This window comes from Narcine bancroftii, chromosome 1 (genome assembly GCF_036971445.1).
Source record: "Narcine bancroftii isolate sNarBan1 chromosome 1, sNarBan1.hap1, whole genome shotgun sequence".
NCBI lineage: Eukaryota > Metazoa > Chordata > Chondrichthyes > Torpediniformes > Narcinidae > Narcine > Narcine bancroftii.
The window spans coordinates 373501205-373515189 of record NC_091469.1 but is presented as its reverse complement, the minus strand read 5'-3'; the positions used below and the strand labels follow the sequence as shown (position 1 = coordinate 373515189).

The 13985-nt window shown below is 41.0% G+C and overlaps 1 protein-coding gene across 2 annotated transcripts in view; it reads left to right on the top strand.

Annotated features, from left to right (window-relative positions):
* The window catches only part of nkd2b (NKD inhibitor of WNT signaling pathway 2b), a 172662-nt gene extending 159314 nt beyond the window's left edge, over positions 1-13348 (top strand). For both annotated transcript variants that reach the window (XM_069913312.1, XM_069913313.1), the window contains 4 exons: positions 2289-2436; positions 3859-3943; positions 7690-7817; positions 9298-13348. In XM_069913312.1, coding sequence (XP_069769413.1) covers positions 2289-2436; positions 3859-3943; positions 7690-7817; positions 9298-9848 — 912 coding nt within the window. In that variant the 3' untranslated portion in view covers positions 9849-13348. The remainder of the gene's footprint in view (positions 1-2288; positions 2437-3858; positions 3944-7689; positions 7818-9297) is intronic.
* The last annotated feature ends 637 nt before the right edge of the window (positions 13349-13985 follow it).

Genomic DNA, 13985 nt, shown 5'->3' with positions numbered 1-13985 from the left:
GTGTGTAAGGAGGCAGCTGATATAGAGATGGTACTGAAGCTGGCAAAATTTTGGTGGGGTGGTGGGGGGAGAGAGTGTGGTTGAAAATGGATGATAGGTGGGAAGATAAGTAGATTGTTTGCTTCACCCTTGTATTGGAACCTTGAACCTTGTCAAAGCTTAGAGAAGTCGTAGCTATGTAAAGCTTAAAGGAAATTAAGACACCAGCCTACTGTGGTGGAAAGCCAGAAAAGGTAACTTGGAGGTAAAATGTTCAGCAAGTGATTTCTGTCCCTTTGAGTCCATCAACCTTATTGGCATGGGAGAAGCTGAGTATTATTCAAACACATGCTATAAAAATAGGAAATGAACAATCTCTTGTGGGGAATCTCATGTGAGTTCAGTTTTTATTGCAATGAAATTCCAGGAATTTCTAGTTTGTTAGCTTTGGATTGTTCCTTAATATTTGCGCAAGTTCTTTCATCCATTATATTACACATTTTCTTTTTAATTGTTTTTTTTCCCCAACATCTGCTTTTTGTCCAATGTATGTTGTGCACTTCACCTCTTTGGAACAAAAGGTTGTCATGTATTGTTTGCTCGAACATTATTGTTTGAACTGATCTATGAGCAGGTAGCAAGAACATTGTTGTGCTTGTTGATTTTGGCTAATTTCAGAACAGAGAGAGACAGGGCAGAGGTAGTGAAGGTCTAACTTGCACTGGGATTTGTCGGTTGTGGCAGTGATTGAGTTGGGGAAGATAATAATCAGGAATTGTTGTTTCCTTCACAGATTGGCATGTAATACAAATTAATGTCATATTGCCAATAAACTTGGGTTTTAGCCACCAAGGGTATCAAAGATAGCCAGCCTTTCATAAGTAATTTGATCTTTCCATCCCTTACACCTACAGATCTCATTTCCAACCAGGAATAAATGGAATGCAGTCATTAATTACTTGCCAACTACATGCATGCGAGTCAAAGTTTTAAGTCTTTTCAGTGGGGTTTTGAAGAGAAATGTAAGCCAGATTCATTTGTGACTGCTGTTTCCCAGCTCACATTGAATTCTGGTGATATTTCTCTTAAAATGGCTGGGAATATATACTAAACCACTAGAACACAAGTAGGATCAGAAGTGGGCCATTCTGCCCTTTCTGTGTACTATCTCTTCCATTGAGTGAGATCATGGCTAATCTTTCTCCTTGACATTCTTTCCTGTACTAATGCAATGTCCCTTGATTATATTAACATCCAAACATTCAATCTATCTTTTCAGATTCCTTTATTGTCATGTACTGATACACAAAATATAATAATGCACAAAATTCATCAACTTTTATCTGACTGTTTATTTCCACCCCCCCCCCCCCCATTACTATGTAATTCAATTTTATCTAATAATGTCTTGTGTTGTACCTTGTCAAAGGCTTTCTGAACATTCACAATAATTTCCTCCCTGGTGTCAATCTTACAGGACTGACATTCTCAGACTTCTCTACATTATTCAAAGTTTGGATTTTTCTTCTTGATGAACATTGTTTTCAAGTGAGGGGGTGGGTTTAAATTAAAGAAAATCCATGGACAGGTGAGCATTCCATTGGCCTGATAACACTCTTTTGTCTTTACCTTGAAGAGTATATGCTCCAGATGTATGAAACTCTAGCTAGACCCAGAGGTTATCATGGTTCAAATTTGAGGCAGATTGTAAAGAATTGGTTTCTATTCCATCAGCTATTGAAAATTCAAGGATGTGTAAGTTGAGGTATTCAAAATTTGAAGCAGTGAAGAGGTAGAAACCATTTCCTCAGGAGAGAGTTGAGAGCAAAGAAGCTTGTATTTTTGTCATTAGACCTATCCATGTCCCTTTTGGTCAGAAAACCCAGGAAATATGGAATTTGATCTAAAAAGACATGGATGCTTGCTTGATTGTTAATGGCAGATGATGATTTTTGTTCAATTAAAATAAGGAGAGATATGGAGCACTGGTGGGAAAAAAATGGGAACTAGTTTGTCTGCAGTCAATTGGAATGGGGCTCATCAGCTTTATCCTGTTGCTTTGGCAAAACTGAATACTGTATTAATTTTTAATTTTCCATTCTTTAATTTAAAAATAAACATTCATTGACTGTTCCTTTGAGAAAAGTATTTGGGAAACTTTCATCTTTGATATTCAGGTCATTGTACAGGGCATAGAAGAGAGTCTAAGTAAGGCATGTTCTAGCGTGAAGAAAAGCTTCTATGCATCAAGAATGTTTCGTTGTGAAATATGAAGTTGCTGACTGCATGTATCATTCTTTTAAATATAGGATATGTCCAGCCTGATGCACACCATCTACGAAGTTGTAGATGCCTCGGTAAATCAATCGTCCACCAGCAGTAAGACCTTGAGGGTAAAACTGACAGTGAGCCCTGAATCTCCCCAAAGGAAGAAAGATGGCCTTGCTAATGGGCAAGGTAAGCCAGCTGATGTTTGTTTATCCCTATACCACAAACCCAACATTGATTTGGTTCACTTATCTAATTTTGACTCTTAATGTTCATATTTGGTTCCATAACATACTCATTACACCAAACTAATTTTTCACTACATTGAGCAAATTAAAGGTGCTTTTCTAAAATAAAATGATTGAATTGCTGTGCCCTCAGTAACAGGATTAACCCTATTCATTCATTCAGGTGCCTTGCAGTTCAGCGTGGGTGATCACGTCTCTCCATCCATCATGATCTCTGACCCTCCAAATTGTAATTGTTGCCTACCCTGTTCTCCTTTGGTAAAGGCTCCATCTTCGACCTGAGACCGTGGTCAATGCTGAGTTCATGATTATATGAGGGAAAAATACTGAAGTGGTTCCCTGTTGCCGCCTTCAGGTGCAGTGTCCGTACTGGGCCATTGGTCAGCAGATTCATCAGCCCAGCATTTTTAGTTTTACAGCTATAAATTCCAGTTTGTAGAATCTGCTTGTAAAAACCATCCACAATCCATGGCTTCACACAAACCTGACTGGGAGGCTAAAGAGGTGCTACACCTTGCCCAAGGGTGACTGTAGGCTATCAGACGGAAGGAGTGCCATACACGTCTTTTTGCTGAGCAACACCCACATTAACCTTGTTAAGCAATCCATATATATTCAAGCACCTAATTTACGAAATGCTGGGCGTGAGTGTGGAAAGCATCCTCATTTCATTCTCGCTCTACTCTATGAAGGACCACGTGAGGTAAAACAAATAGAAGTGCAATTTATCCTTTCTTCAGCAATGTGCCTGAATTCCATCCCTTATGGAGAAACTGGCTGTGTTAATGTTATATCTAGCCCCACAGCCCTTCCAGCAGACTCGAGCAGGAGAGGCATTTGGACCGATTTATGACCATTTCGTCGAGTTGGTTCGCATCCCCTGGGGCCAGGATTGAAATTGGATGCGGTTCAGTTAAAATTTTTAACTTTTTAAAAATTAAATCTATTTACAGCACTATCGAAGCAGATTCCAGCCATTTAACCTGTGCCGGCCCAATTATCCCATAACCCCATATATTTTGGAGGGTGGGAGGAAATCTGGGCACCCAAGAAAATCCATGCAGACACTGGGAGAAGGTACAAACAGACAGCGCTGGATTCGAACCCAAGTCGCTGGTGTTGTAATAGTGTTGTGCTAGCTGCTGCACTAAATGTACTGCTCAGTTTGTGTACAGACAGTTGGGAGGAAAGAGAGACCATTTTAATTCTTTGGTGACCTCTGTCCTGGATTTTCCTCTCTGTTTCGCATAATGCTCTGTAAGCCTTCACCTGAGGGAGTTTATTCCCCAACCCTCCCCCCCCCCACCAAGAGCTGACTGTGAGGTAACCATTTATAGATTGTGTTCTTGTGTTTGTTTTGCAGATCGAGAAAGTAGTCGAAGCAGAAATGAAACTGAACACGTGGAGGAAACAAGGAGCCCAGACAAAAGGGTGTCTGCCCAGTTGAGGTACTGGGGATAAATCCATTTTCTCAACACTGGACCTACGTATTACTGAATGGCTATAAAGGAAATGAAATGGAGGAAAATGTATTGACCCTGGGAGTGATGAATATTTAAAAGTTTATGATTGTGGAAAAATGAATGCTTTTGGGTGGCGTGTTTCTAAGAGGGTGACCACCTGGTGGAATCTCCCTCTGGAAAGGAATACTGATGATGTAAGCAGCCCTGACATAATGGAGCCACCTCTTCAAAGCTGAGGGAGGAACTGTGAAATCGGAGATTTTTTTTATAAAGTCCTTTACAGATTCATTCTATTTACTTGAACCATTTCTTAATGTTTGTTCATTAAAGGGCATCCAAATATCTTTTAATCCCTTATAATCTTTAGTCCATGGATGCACAATTAGCGTAGCGGTTAACACAACACTATTACAGCGACAGCGACCCGTGTTCGTATCTGGCACTGTCATAAGAAATTTGCATGTTGTTCGTGTGCCTGTATGGGTTTCCTCCAGGTGCTCCGGTTTCCTCCCACCCTTCAAAACATATGAGGGTTTTGGGTTAATTGCTGTATTTTAGGGGCACAGGTTTGTGGGCTGCAAAGGCCTGTTACTGTGCTGTAGGTCTTAAAATTCCATGTTTCAAGTCCTTCCCAATAAATTTACTCTGTAAATTTCTTTTGTGCGTTGACATGGATATAAATGGACTCGACACTGAACCACAATGGCCAGGTGTCATGTTTATGTGACCTACTTACAGAGCCTGACTTCCCCATGATCTCCATGGCTGCACTAATCCTCAGATGCCCCAAGGATCCAGTTGAGCTGGTTCTCTTCGAGTCTCAAGTAACAAATCCTCAGACCTGCCCATGAAATGCCCCAATGGCCTGGGAGTCAAAATCCTTTTCATCCGGGACAATTAAAAACTGATGAGTTGCATTTAGGATTTTTTTAAGCAAACACATTTCAATTTTCATATCAGTGCTTTTAGTTAATTGAAAATAGAAAAAAAAATCTGCCCTCACTTTTTATTTCCATCCTGTTTGTTGAACCCCCCACCCCCCCCCCCCCCCAACCCCATGCTAGTGCACATTGCATACTCATTAGCTTTGACTTGTCTGTGGTCCTTGGCTCAGCACAACTGAACTGCATTCCTAGAGCTTACTGAGAAGCTCTAACCACCAGTGAGTTCAACCTATCTATGCTGCAATTCGTAGGCACAGAAGTCAGAAATAGGCTGTCTCTTTCAATGCTGTTAGTGATCCAGGCCAAATAGTGAAAAGCAGGTTCAGTACCAATCAGGACCTGATTAGCACCTTTCTGGATAAGTCACAATCTTCAGAAGCATTCACGTTATCTTTCTTGGATTAATTCGTTCACACTGCAGCCCGCATCTGCAATAAACCTTTCAAAAATTACGTGAAGCACATAAGTCTGCAAACACTCTGATAGTCGTCAAGATACTGAAATGCTGGTCTCGCAGCGTCCAGAGGAGGAAGATTTATCACCAACATTTCGGGTTGAGCCCTTCTTCAAGATATGAGTTAAAAAGACAGGCATCTGAGTTAAAGCCTGAAGAAAGACAGGGGGATGAAATGGGGGGTGGGGGGGCGGAAGTACAGACCAACAGGCAAAAGATGTTAATTGGAAGTAGAAAGATGAGAATTCATTCTGCCTCTGTGAAAGGAGTCAGAGTCAGAGGTAGGAAAAAAGGAGACAGGGAAAGAAGATGGGGGTGGGGGGAGGGATGGAAGGGTTTCTAATGAAAACCGTACAAGGTGATGTTAATGCCATACATTGGAATGTGACCAGATGGAAGATGAGGTGTTGTTCCTCCAATTTGCAGGTGATCTCAGTCTGGTAGTACTTGAGACCAGGGACAGACATGTCAGCAAGGGAGTAGGATGGGAAATTGAAATGGCTGTGAGACCCAAGCTATTACGGTGCTCAGAGCTGAGGTGCTCAACAAAGGGATCTCCTGGACTGTGCACAGTCTCTCCGGAGTAGAGCAGCAGACCACAGTGTGATCACCGAAAGTAATAGATAACCCCTGAAGATTCACAAGTGAAGTGTTGCTTCATTTGGATGCACTGTTTGGGGCCCTGAAAGGTGCTGAGGGAGGAGATGTGGCTGCAAGTGGAACATCACCTGTGGTCTCAGGGATAGATGCTAAAGGGGTAATTGGTGGAAGGGAGAAGTGGGCGAGGTGGTCACAGAGGGAGCAGTTTCTGCAGAAGGCAGAAAGGGGAGAAGAGGGGAATAAGTGTCTGGTGGTGGGATCCCATAGTAGGTGGTGAAAATGGTGGAGGAGGATATGTTGGATGTGGAGTCTGGTGGGATGTTGGTGAGGACAAGGGGATCGCTCTTCCTTCAGCAGTTTTTTTTTATTGGTTCTGTGGTCACCTTGAATGGTGGGGCAGATGTTGGACCTGGGTTGTCTACTCCTACTGGCAAACACCCAGAATAAATACTGGAGGATCTCAGCATCTCCTAGCGCATTCATAGGAACCAAAGGTGTTTGGGCCCGAGCCCTTTATGGGAGGGACCTGCTGAGATTCTCCAGCACTTTTGTGTATTTACTACAATCGGAGTGTCTGCAGGCTTTTTTTGTTTCAGTCTGGCCTATTCCTGCTCCTACTTGTGTCCTTAATTCATATTTGCCCTAGAATCTTACGCGTCTTGTCACTCCTGAAAGCTCCAGCTTTCCTATTAATGAAATTCTGCTCACCCATTCCAAATCTCTTCACATCAGATGTTCAACGTTTTGTTTTAATTGCGGGTGCTTCTTAGTATTTCCCTTTTGAATCTTTCTTAAATATTGTGAACTTGCCAGTGTTTTTTTTTCCCCATGACAGCTCCATTAATTTTACTTCTCAACTCTTTCACAATTCAACAGATTAAAATCTTGGGTAGATGGTTTGCGTAAAAATTGTAAAGACCCTGCGGCATCAGCGATGTTTTCACTAGCCACTTGGCATTCTACTACAGTAATCTGTTTCTCTTAATTAACTTTTCCTTCTCTTGACGCAAATAACAACGGGAACTAAAATATTTGAAATCTCTGCTCTTCTACAAACTCTTGGCTCCTGGATTTTAATTCAGTGGTTGCTTCATTATTTGTTGTGCGCTTCTTGAAGGGATTTTCATTCTTCAAAGTATTTGATTGTTCAGCCTTTTTTAATGACTGTAGGAGCAAAGAGAAATGCCACCCAGTGTTGATGTTTGAAACTATAGGAGATTTATTAAAACTGATGCGCATCAGGAGGCCAGTCAAAGCTGATCTCCTGCGCATGATATTGGTACAGGTTTTATACTCTCGATGGAAACAATTGCAAGTTTTTCATTTTCGAAAAACGAATGGGAAGTTCAAAGATCTAGTTTCTGGTGAGATAAAAGTTGATTACTGAATAGGTTGCTTATTTGTCTATAAGTTTACAATGGGTCTAAGTTTCTGCTTACAACAATGGGTGCATGTTATGATCGTAACTTACTTAGACTCCCTCGTTACTAGTTATATCCCTCACCATTCTTTCCCCTACAACGAAGCTCAATCAAAACAGTGAGGGGAAAAGTAAAAAGAGACTTGAAACATAAACTGTGTTTGTTGCAGGGAAGCCTGTGGGCGGGATACATGGACAGTGTTTGAGTTGGGAAAACTGGTTTTGGGTTGGACCTAAACTCAGCCATTAGGGTGGGACAGTCAACTGTGGAATAATAAAAAGGAAATGCCTGTTAAAATTTGTTTTCTTGCAGAAGGTACAACAGTGACCAGCAGCATTCAAATATTCGTGAGCAATATTGTGTAGATGAAAACACAGAGAGAAGAAACCATTATTTAGACCTGGCTGGGATAGAAAACTACACATCTAAATTTGGACCAGGTATTTAATTAAATAGGCACTCCTCCTGCTGAATTAAGAACAGTCTGTTCTGATTTTCCTAGATATGTGGGTTGCTTGACTAGTTGAACAATTGCAACTGTTTGAACCTGCTGGTTATATAAAAATAGGGAATTTTGTCTAACTGAACGGAGAGAGGCAAGAACATTTCATCTTCTGCAGCCACCAACGGCATTTACCACACCCCTTGCCCCCATCCCCCTCCCTAGAAATGAGGTAATGTTCATTGATCGCTTTGAACAAGGAAAAATAAAGTAATTGAGGTTGGGCCTTCTGTTTCCTAGGTGGATATTTGAGTGAGTACATAAAAGGGGCAGGTGATGGCTCTTTTCCTCGACTGTCTCCAGCTTGCCCAGCACAGCAGCAACTCGTTTCCCCCATCCCCCACCCCCCACACTGCGTAAATTAACCTCCACGCTCGTGAAAGGCCTGAAGGGGATATATCTGCGCAGGTTTGGAGTTGAAATTTGAAGAAATAATTGGGCTTCACTCATCATTGTAGCTTTCCTCAGAGTGTTGATGGGGAAAACATATTGACGCTAAAATGGTGGAAATGCTTGGCATGCAAGGTAATATCTGCACCTGTTTTCAGATCATTTCCTTTTTCACATCTGAGAACCAGTAAAGATGCAGGGAAAGAGAACTCAAGGTAACATTTGTAATCAGATGAGCAGATCTCGAATTATTTCCAGTTTCAGTGAAGGATTCAATGAACAGAATTTTTAATTTCCTTTCCAAAGATGCTACCTGACCCGCTGAGCATTTCCAGTATTTTTTTTTTGTATTTATTTTCAGACTGCACCAGCCATTTGTGTGCTTTCTTTTTTAGCATAACTAATGAAATGTCTCCAGTATTAAAATTTAAAAGTAATTTTTAATTTAGCCCGGTAACAGGCCCTTTCAGCCCATCAGCCAGTTGTGCCCAATTACACCTAATAACATATAACCACCATTCGTTTTGAAAGGTGGAAGGTGGAGGAAACCCACACAGACACGGGGAGAACGTACAAACTCCTTTCAGGCTGCGTGGGATTCGAACCCAATCGCTGGTGCTCTAACAGGTGTTGCGCAAATTGCTATGTTAATCATGCTGCCCTCTAGTATTGTAAATGGTTGCTTTTTGGTTACCTAATTGCATAACAAAAGTAATGAACATTTTCCTTCCCCCCCCCCCCCCCATAGCCCAACATCATCCAGTATTTATGAGGCTTTGAAATAGATCATGAATATTCTGAAATGGAGGGATATATATTGGGTGCAAACAGCAGAGCTTTAGTTTAATTTGGGCATCATGTTCAGCACAGATGTTGTGGACCAAAGTGCTTTATCAAATGAGAAATGTAGATGAGACTAATTTCATTCAATGTTTAAAAAAAAAACCAATGAGATCTCTTCTACCATTTTGTGTCTCCCCTTCAGCTTGTGTTATTATGTTGTTTTTGTTTCAACTCTTCCCATTCAGGGTCACCTCCATTGCAGACCAGGCAAGAGCACCGTGGGAAAACTCCTCACTCTCAATGCCGGTCACGATCCCAGGAAACGGAGACCCATGGTAGCCACCAGCGTCGATCTCAACTCCTGGACCAGGCCTCTCCCACCAGTGCCGGTGAGCTCCGGTCAGGTGAAGCTCACCCGCGGCTGAAATGCCAGGAGAAGTTGCTTGGGAAGTCCCCCAAAGCCGTGGGGAAAGTTTCCACTGCACCTGGTCAGAGCAATGGAAGCAAGGCAGGTAAAGGCGTGCACTACCACTCTCAGGCCTACCATGCAGGCCACGAGCATCATCACTTTCAACAGCACAGCCATAAGAAGTACAGGCAACGAATGAAAGATGCCCACTCCCCACTGAAGGCAGCCCATGTCCAGCCCCTGGCGCTGGAGCAAGAATTCGCCCGGGATCTACCGCCAATCGTGTCCAGCGACGGCTACGTCATGCCAGTTGTTCAGAGACACGAGCACCATCACCACCACGAGCATCACCACCACCATCACTACCACCACTACCATCAGTCATGAGGAGCCAGTAACAGCGGCGGACACGAAAGAAAATAAAGCCCCCAGTTTGTGGGCTGGGCCTAGGCCTGTCCCCACCTCTATTGTGCTACAACGATGGCGGGCATTTTGGAGCTGATGCAATGAAGCAACAATTGGGGACTTTTTTTTTGTCTGAATTGATACATGTGCAAATCTCTTTAGGGTTGATAATCACTCTTTCATCCTTGTCCCCAATGCCTGAATGATTCTGGTGCAAGGCCACACAAAAGACTGCCCAACACAAAGCACGGGCCGACTTTATGTTTTATTCGTCATGCTATTTGAAACTAATCCATGAAGATCTGAAACACCACTGCCATTACTGTGCTGCATGGCAAGTATAAGGCATCAGAATTGATTGTTTTATTATTTGATGAAATGAACTTCTGTTTCCTCTTTGCTGGTCTGGAGGTTTTTCGGCTCACTTGTGGAGCAGTGGTTATAAGCTACCACAATGAATCATCAATAATAGAGCCATGAGCTCATTCCACAAATCATTTAGTGAGCTGTTTCCTCTGTCGAAGCGAGAGTAACTTTACTGCAGGACACCAATTGGTGTTTAATGTTGAGAACTGAAACAGCATAGAGTAGTCTATCAGCATGTATTAAAAACACCTTAAGGATGAATGTAACACATAGTAACCATTGTTAAAAATATAATTTATTCATATATTAATAAATCTTTTATTTTTAGTTATACAGGTATCTTTCTAACATTATCAATTGGGATTTGTTTTCATAGGGAAGTATTTGGCATTTTATGCTTCTTTAAGAAACACTTATTTTTATTGTATTTCCTATGCAAGGCATTGTGACCCATTTCAACAGAAGGTGCTCAGTTTTGCCTTGTCTTTGCAAGTTATTTAGACCATAAAACATAGGAGCAGAAATAGGCTATTCAGCCCATCGTTATTCTATCATAAGCTGATCTATTCACCCTCTCAGCTCCACTACTTGTCCTACTCCCCATAACCTTTGATGCCCTGGCTAATCAAGAACCTATTCACCTCTGCCTTAAATACACCCAAGGACCTGGCCTCCCCAACTACCTGTGACACCAAATTACACAGATTCATCACCTTCAGGGTGAAGAAACTTCTCCACATCTCTGTTGTAAGTAGACACTCTTCAATCTTGGTTGTGCCTTTTTGTCTTAGACTGTCCCACCTTGAGAAACAACTTTTCTGCATATACTCTGTCCATCCCTTTCAATATTCAAAATGTTTAAATGAGATGCCACCCCCCCCCCCCCCCCCTCATATGAAAAGGTGTGCAAACACTCATCACTGAGTAGTTATTGACATGTTTGTGAATGACTGCTGGCAATAACACCTATACCTCTCATTAAACCCAAAGTTCTATCTTACCATTGGATAAACAACTTTGTATTTGAAAGAGGGTAAATGAGAAATGTTGCTGGTAATGATATTCTCATCTCTCCTGCTACCAAATCTGTTCATTAAAATAAAACTATGGAAAAAGTTGAAATTACTATTAATCAATTTAAAGCTTTAAATGTCTAGATTGAGAACAGGCCATCTTAGAAATTAGCCATAGAACATTACAGCGCAGAAGCAGGACCTTTGGCCCTTGTAGTCTGTGCTGAGCTACAATTCTGCCTGGTCTCACTGACTTGCACCCAGTCCCTAATACTTTCATACCCCCGCCCATCCATATACCTTTCGAGATTCTTCTTAAAATTGAGTCTGCATTCACCACTTCACCTGGCAGCTTGTTCCACACTCCCACTACTCTCTGTGTGAAGAGGTTCCCCCTAAACTTTATCCCTTTCACCTTTAGCCCATGTTCTCTGATTTGTATCTCACCTAGCCTCAGTAGAAAAAGCCTACTTGCATTTACTCTGTTTCTACCCCTCATAACTTGGAACTTTTTTTGGGGGGGGAAAAAAATCCTTATCTAGATAATGCAGTAATGCAACTCTTGATAGAAGCCTCACATCAGAAATGCATTGTAGCCTGTCATTAACCCAAAACTTCATGGCCTTGTAACATTGCCGGTGTTTCTGTACTACAGATGATCACAGAATTGAAAACTAGATTACAATCAATTTGGAGCTGACCGATTTGTTAAGGAGCAAAAACAATGTTACTGTAATACATTCCAATTTTGTGTGGACTTCTTCCATATTATGTTGACAGTATTTTCCCAGATATGTTATTAAACGTAGTCCTTACCCTATTGTAGTGATATTTTTGCAAAAGAAAGGACCTTTCATAATAGTTCTACTTTATTGGACATCCACTGCAATTTTTTTTGTATAGTGTTATATATGAACTTAATGAAATGTATTATTTATTTAACAAGCAACGTTGCGTTTTCATTTGAAGTGTGAAGTACTATCAGTCTTCAGTTAACTTGCCAGTTAGCTCTTGCTCTCCAAACCTGGAGTTCTGTGCACAATTTTGATTCCTTTATTTAATAATCAATAAGCAGACACTTGGAAGCAATCCAAAAGCGAATGGCTGGGCTAACACCTGGGATGAGAGATTTGTCCTTTCATGAGCAGCTGAAGACATTCTATTTTTGGAGTTTAGATAAATGATTTTACTGCAATGCATAGAGCATCTAACAGAGGAGATGTTGAGCTGTTTCCACCAGAGAGAGAACTTCAAATGAGGGAACATAATCACAAAATGAAATCTCAAGGATTAGGGAGTGGTCAAGTTACTGGAAGTGGTGATTTGTCACTCAAACTTTCTACCTAGAAGGTTGTGGAGGTTACATCACTAAGGTTTTAATGAGAATAGATATATATTTGAATAATCAGGGAGTTGAAAGCTGTCGGAACTGACACAGGAGCAAAAATGAAGGTTCTTGTCTCTTCTGTGCCAGTTGTTAGGTCTGCTTTGTTCATGAATGAGTGAGACAAACACCAGACTGAGTCGAAATCAGGGTTCTTTGTTCTTTATTACCGGATTGTAACACTTGCGACTAACAATGTTAGTCGGAGAATGCATTCTGCCGTTATCAGCAAAATGGTGATTTTTTATACCCTTGGATACGTGCTTAGAACATCATCATATCATTACTTGTCCAATGACTAAAACTGTTGCTATCCTTTCCCTGCTAGCTTCCTGCCTCTCAATCCATCAATGTCTCTCTTATCTTGTAAGTACAAGGATGCATTCACATCTTGTTACAGCCCTGTACAGGGTAACTCCTTACACATTCCCATCTCATGATGTTTTACCTTACACAGTTGACCTGAAACCACTCCAATACTGTGACGTTCTTTAATTTTGACTTTGCTAACTGATTTGAGAGAGTGAAACTTTGCAGAATACCTTGAGCTATTGATTTTTAAATGTATTTACACCACAAACTATGAGCAGCTCACAAACTATTGGAAAGACTATGTACAAGCTGGAGATTAATAGATTTTTTTAAATCCAAGTTTTCTATAAACATCTGTTTTTTAAAAAAAAAGTTCTGTTAAAATAAAGCACTCCTTTTATTTCTTCGTCGGGTGTTGGTGATGTCAGAATTTATTTTCCCTACTTGGATCCTTGCACTTCTACTTTGGTATGCCAGGAACATGAGGGTAGAGCCTATGAGAATCTGCTAGTGTATCTGTTCAGTTTTTGTGGTGCCTCAACAGTTTCAAGGTCTCTTTTAATAATGGTAACATTTTATTTCAAGATTTTAGGAAAATTATTTATGGAATGTGACTTTTGGACCATCAACGCTGCACCATAGTAATATGAACCTCCCCCACCCCCATTCAAAAATCAATAGACTATTCAATTTTCATCCAGTTTGAGTCTTCAAACAACTTTTTTTTTTATACAGAATTTTGAAAATTAAGCTGTCTGTAAAACTGGAGAAGGGAGAGTGTATTGAGAAGAAATGCATCTTATATTAAAAAATACTATGGAAAAAAAACGGGTAGTTTTCAGTGTTTCATTTTCACTATAGAAGGTAAAGATCACCAGAGAAAGATGTGACAGCTGAGTTCAAATCTGGGTCTAGGATTGGGAGATGGTTGTAAGTTTGAGGTGTGATTAAGGCTTAGTGGTTTGTTCACTAAGAGTCTGATTGAAGTTTGAAATGAGAGACAAGGTTACAGAGTCCAAGTTACAGGGAAAGATTAAATAAGAT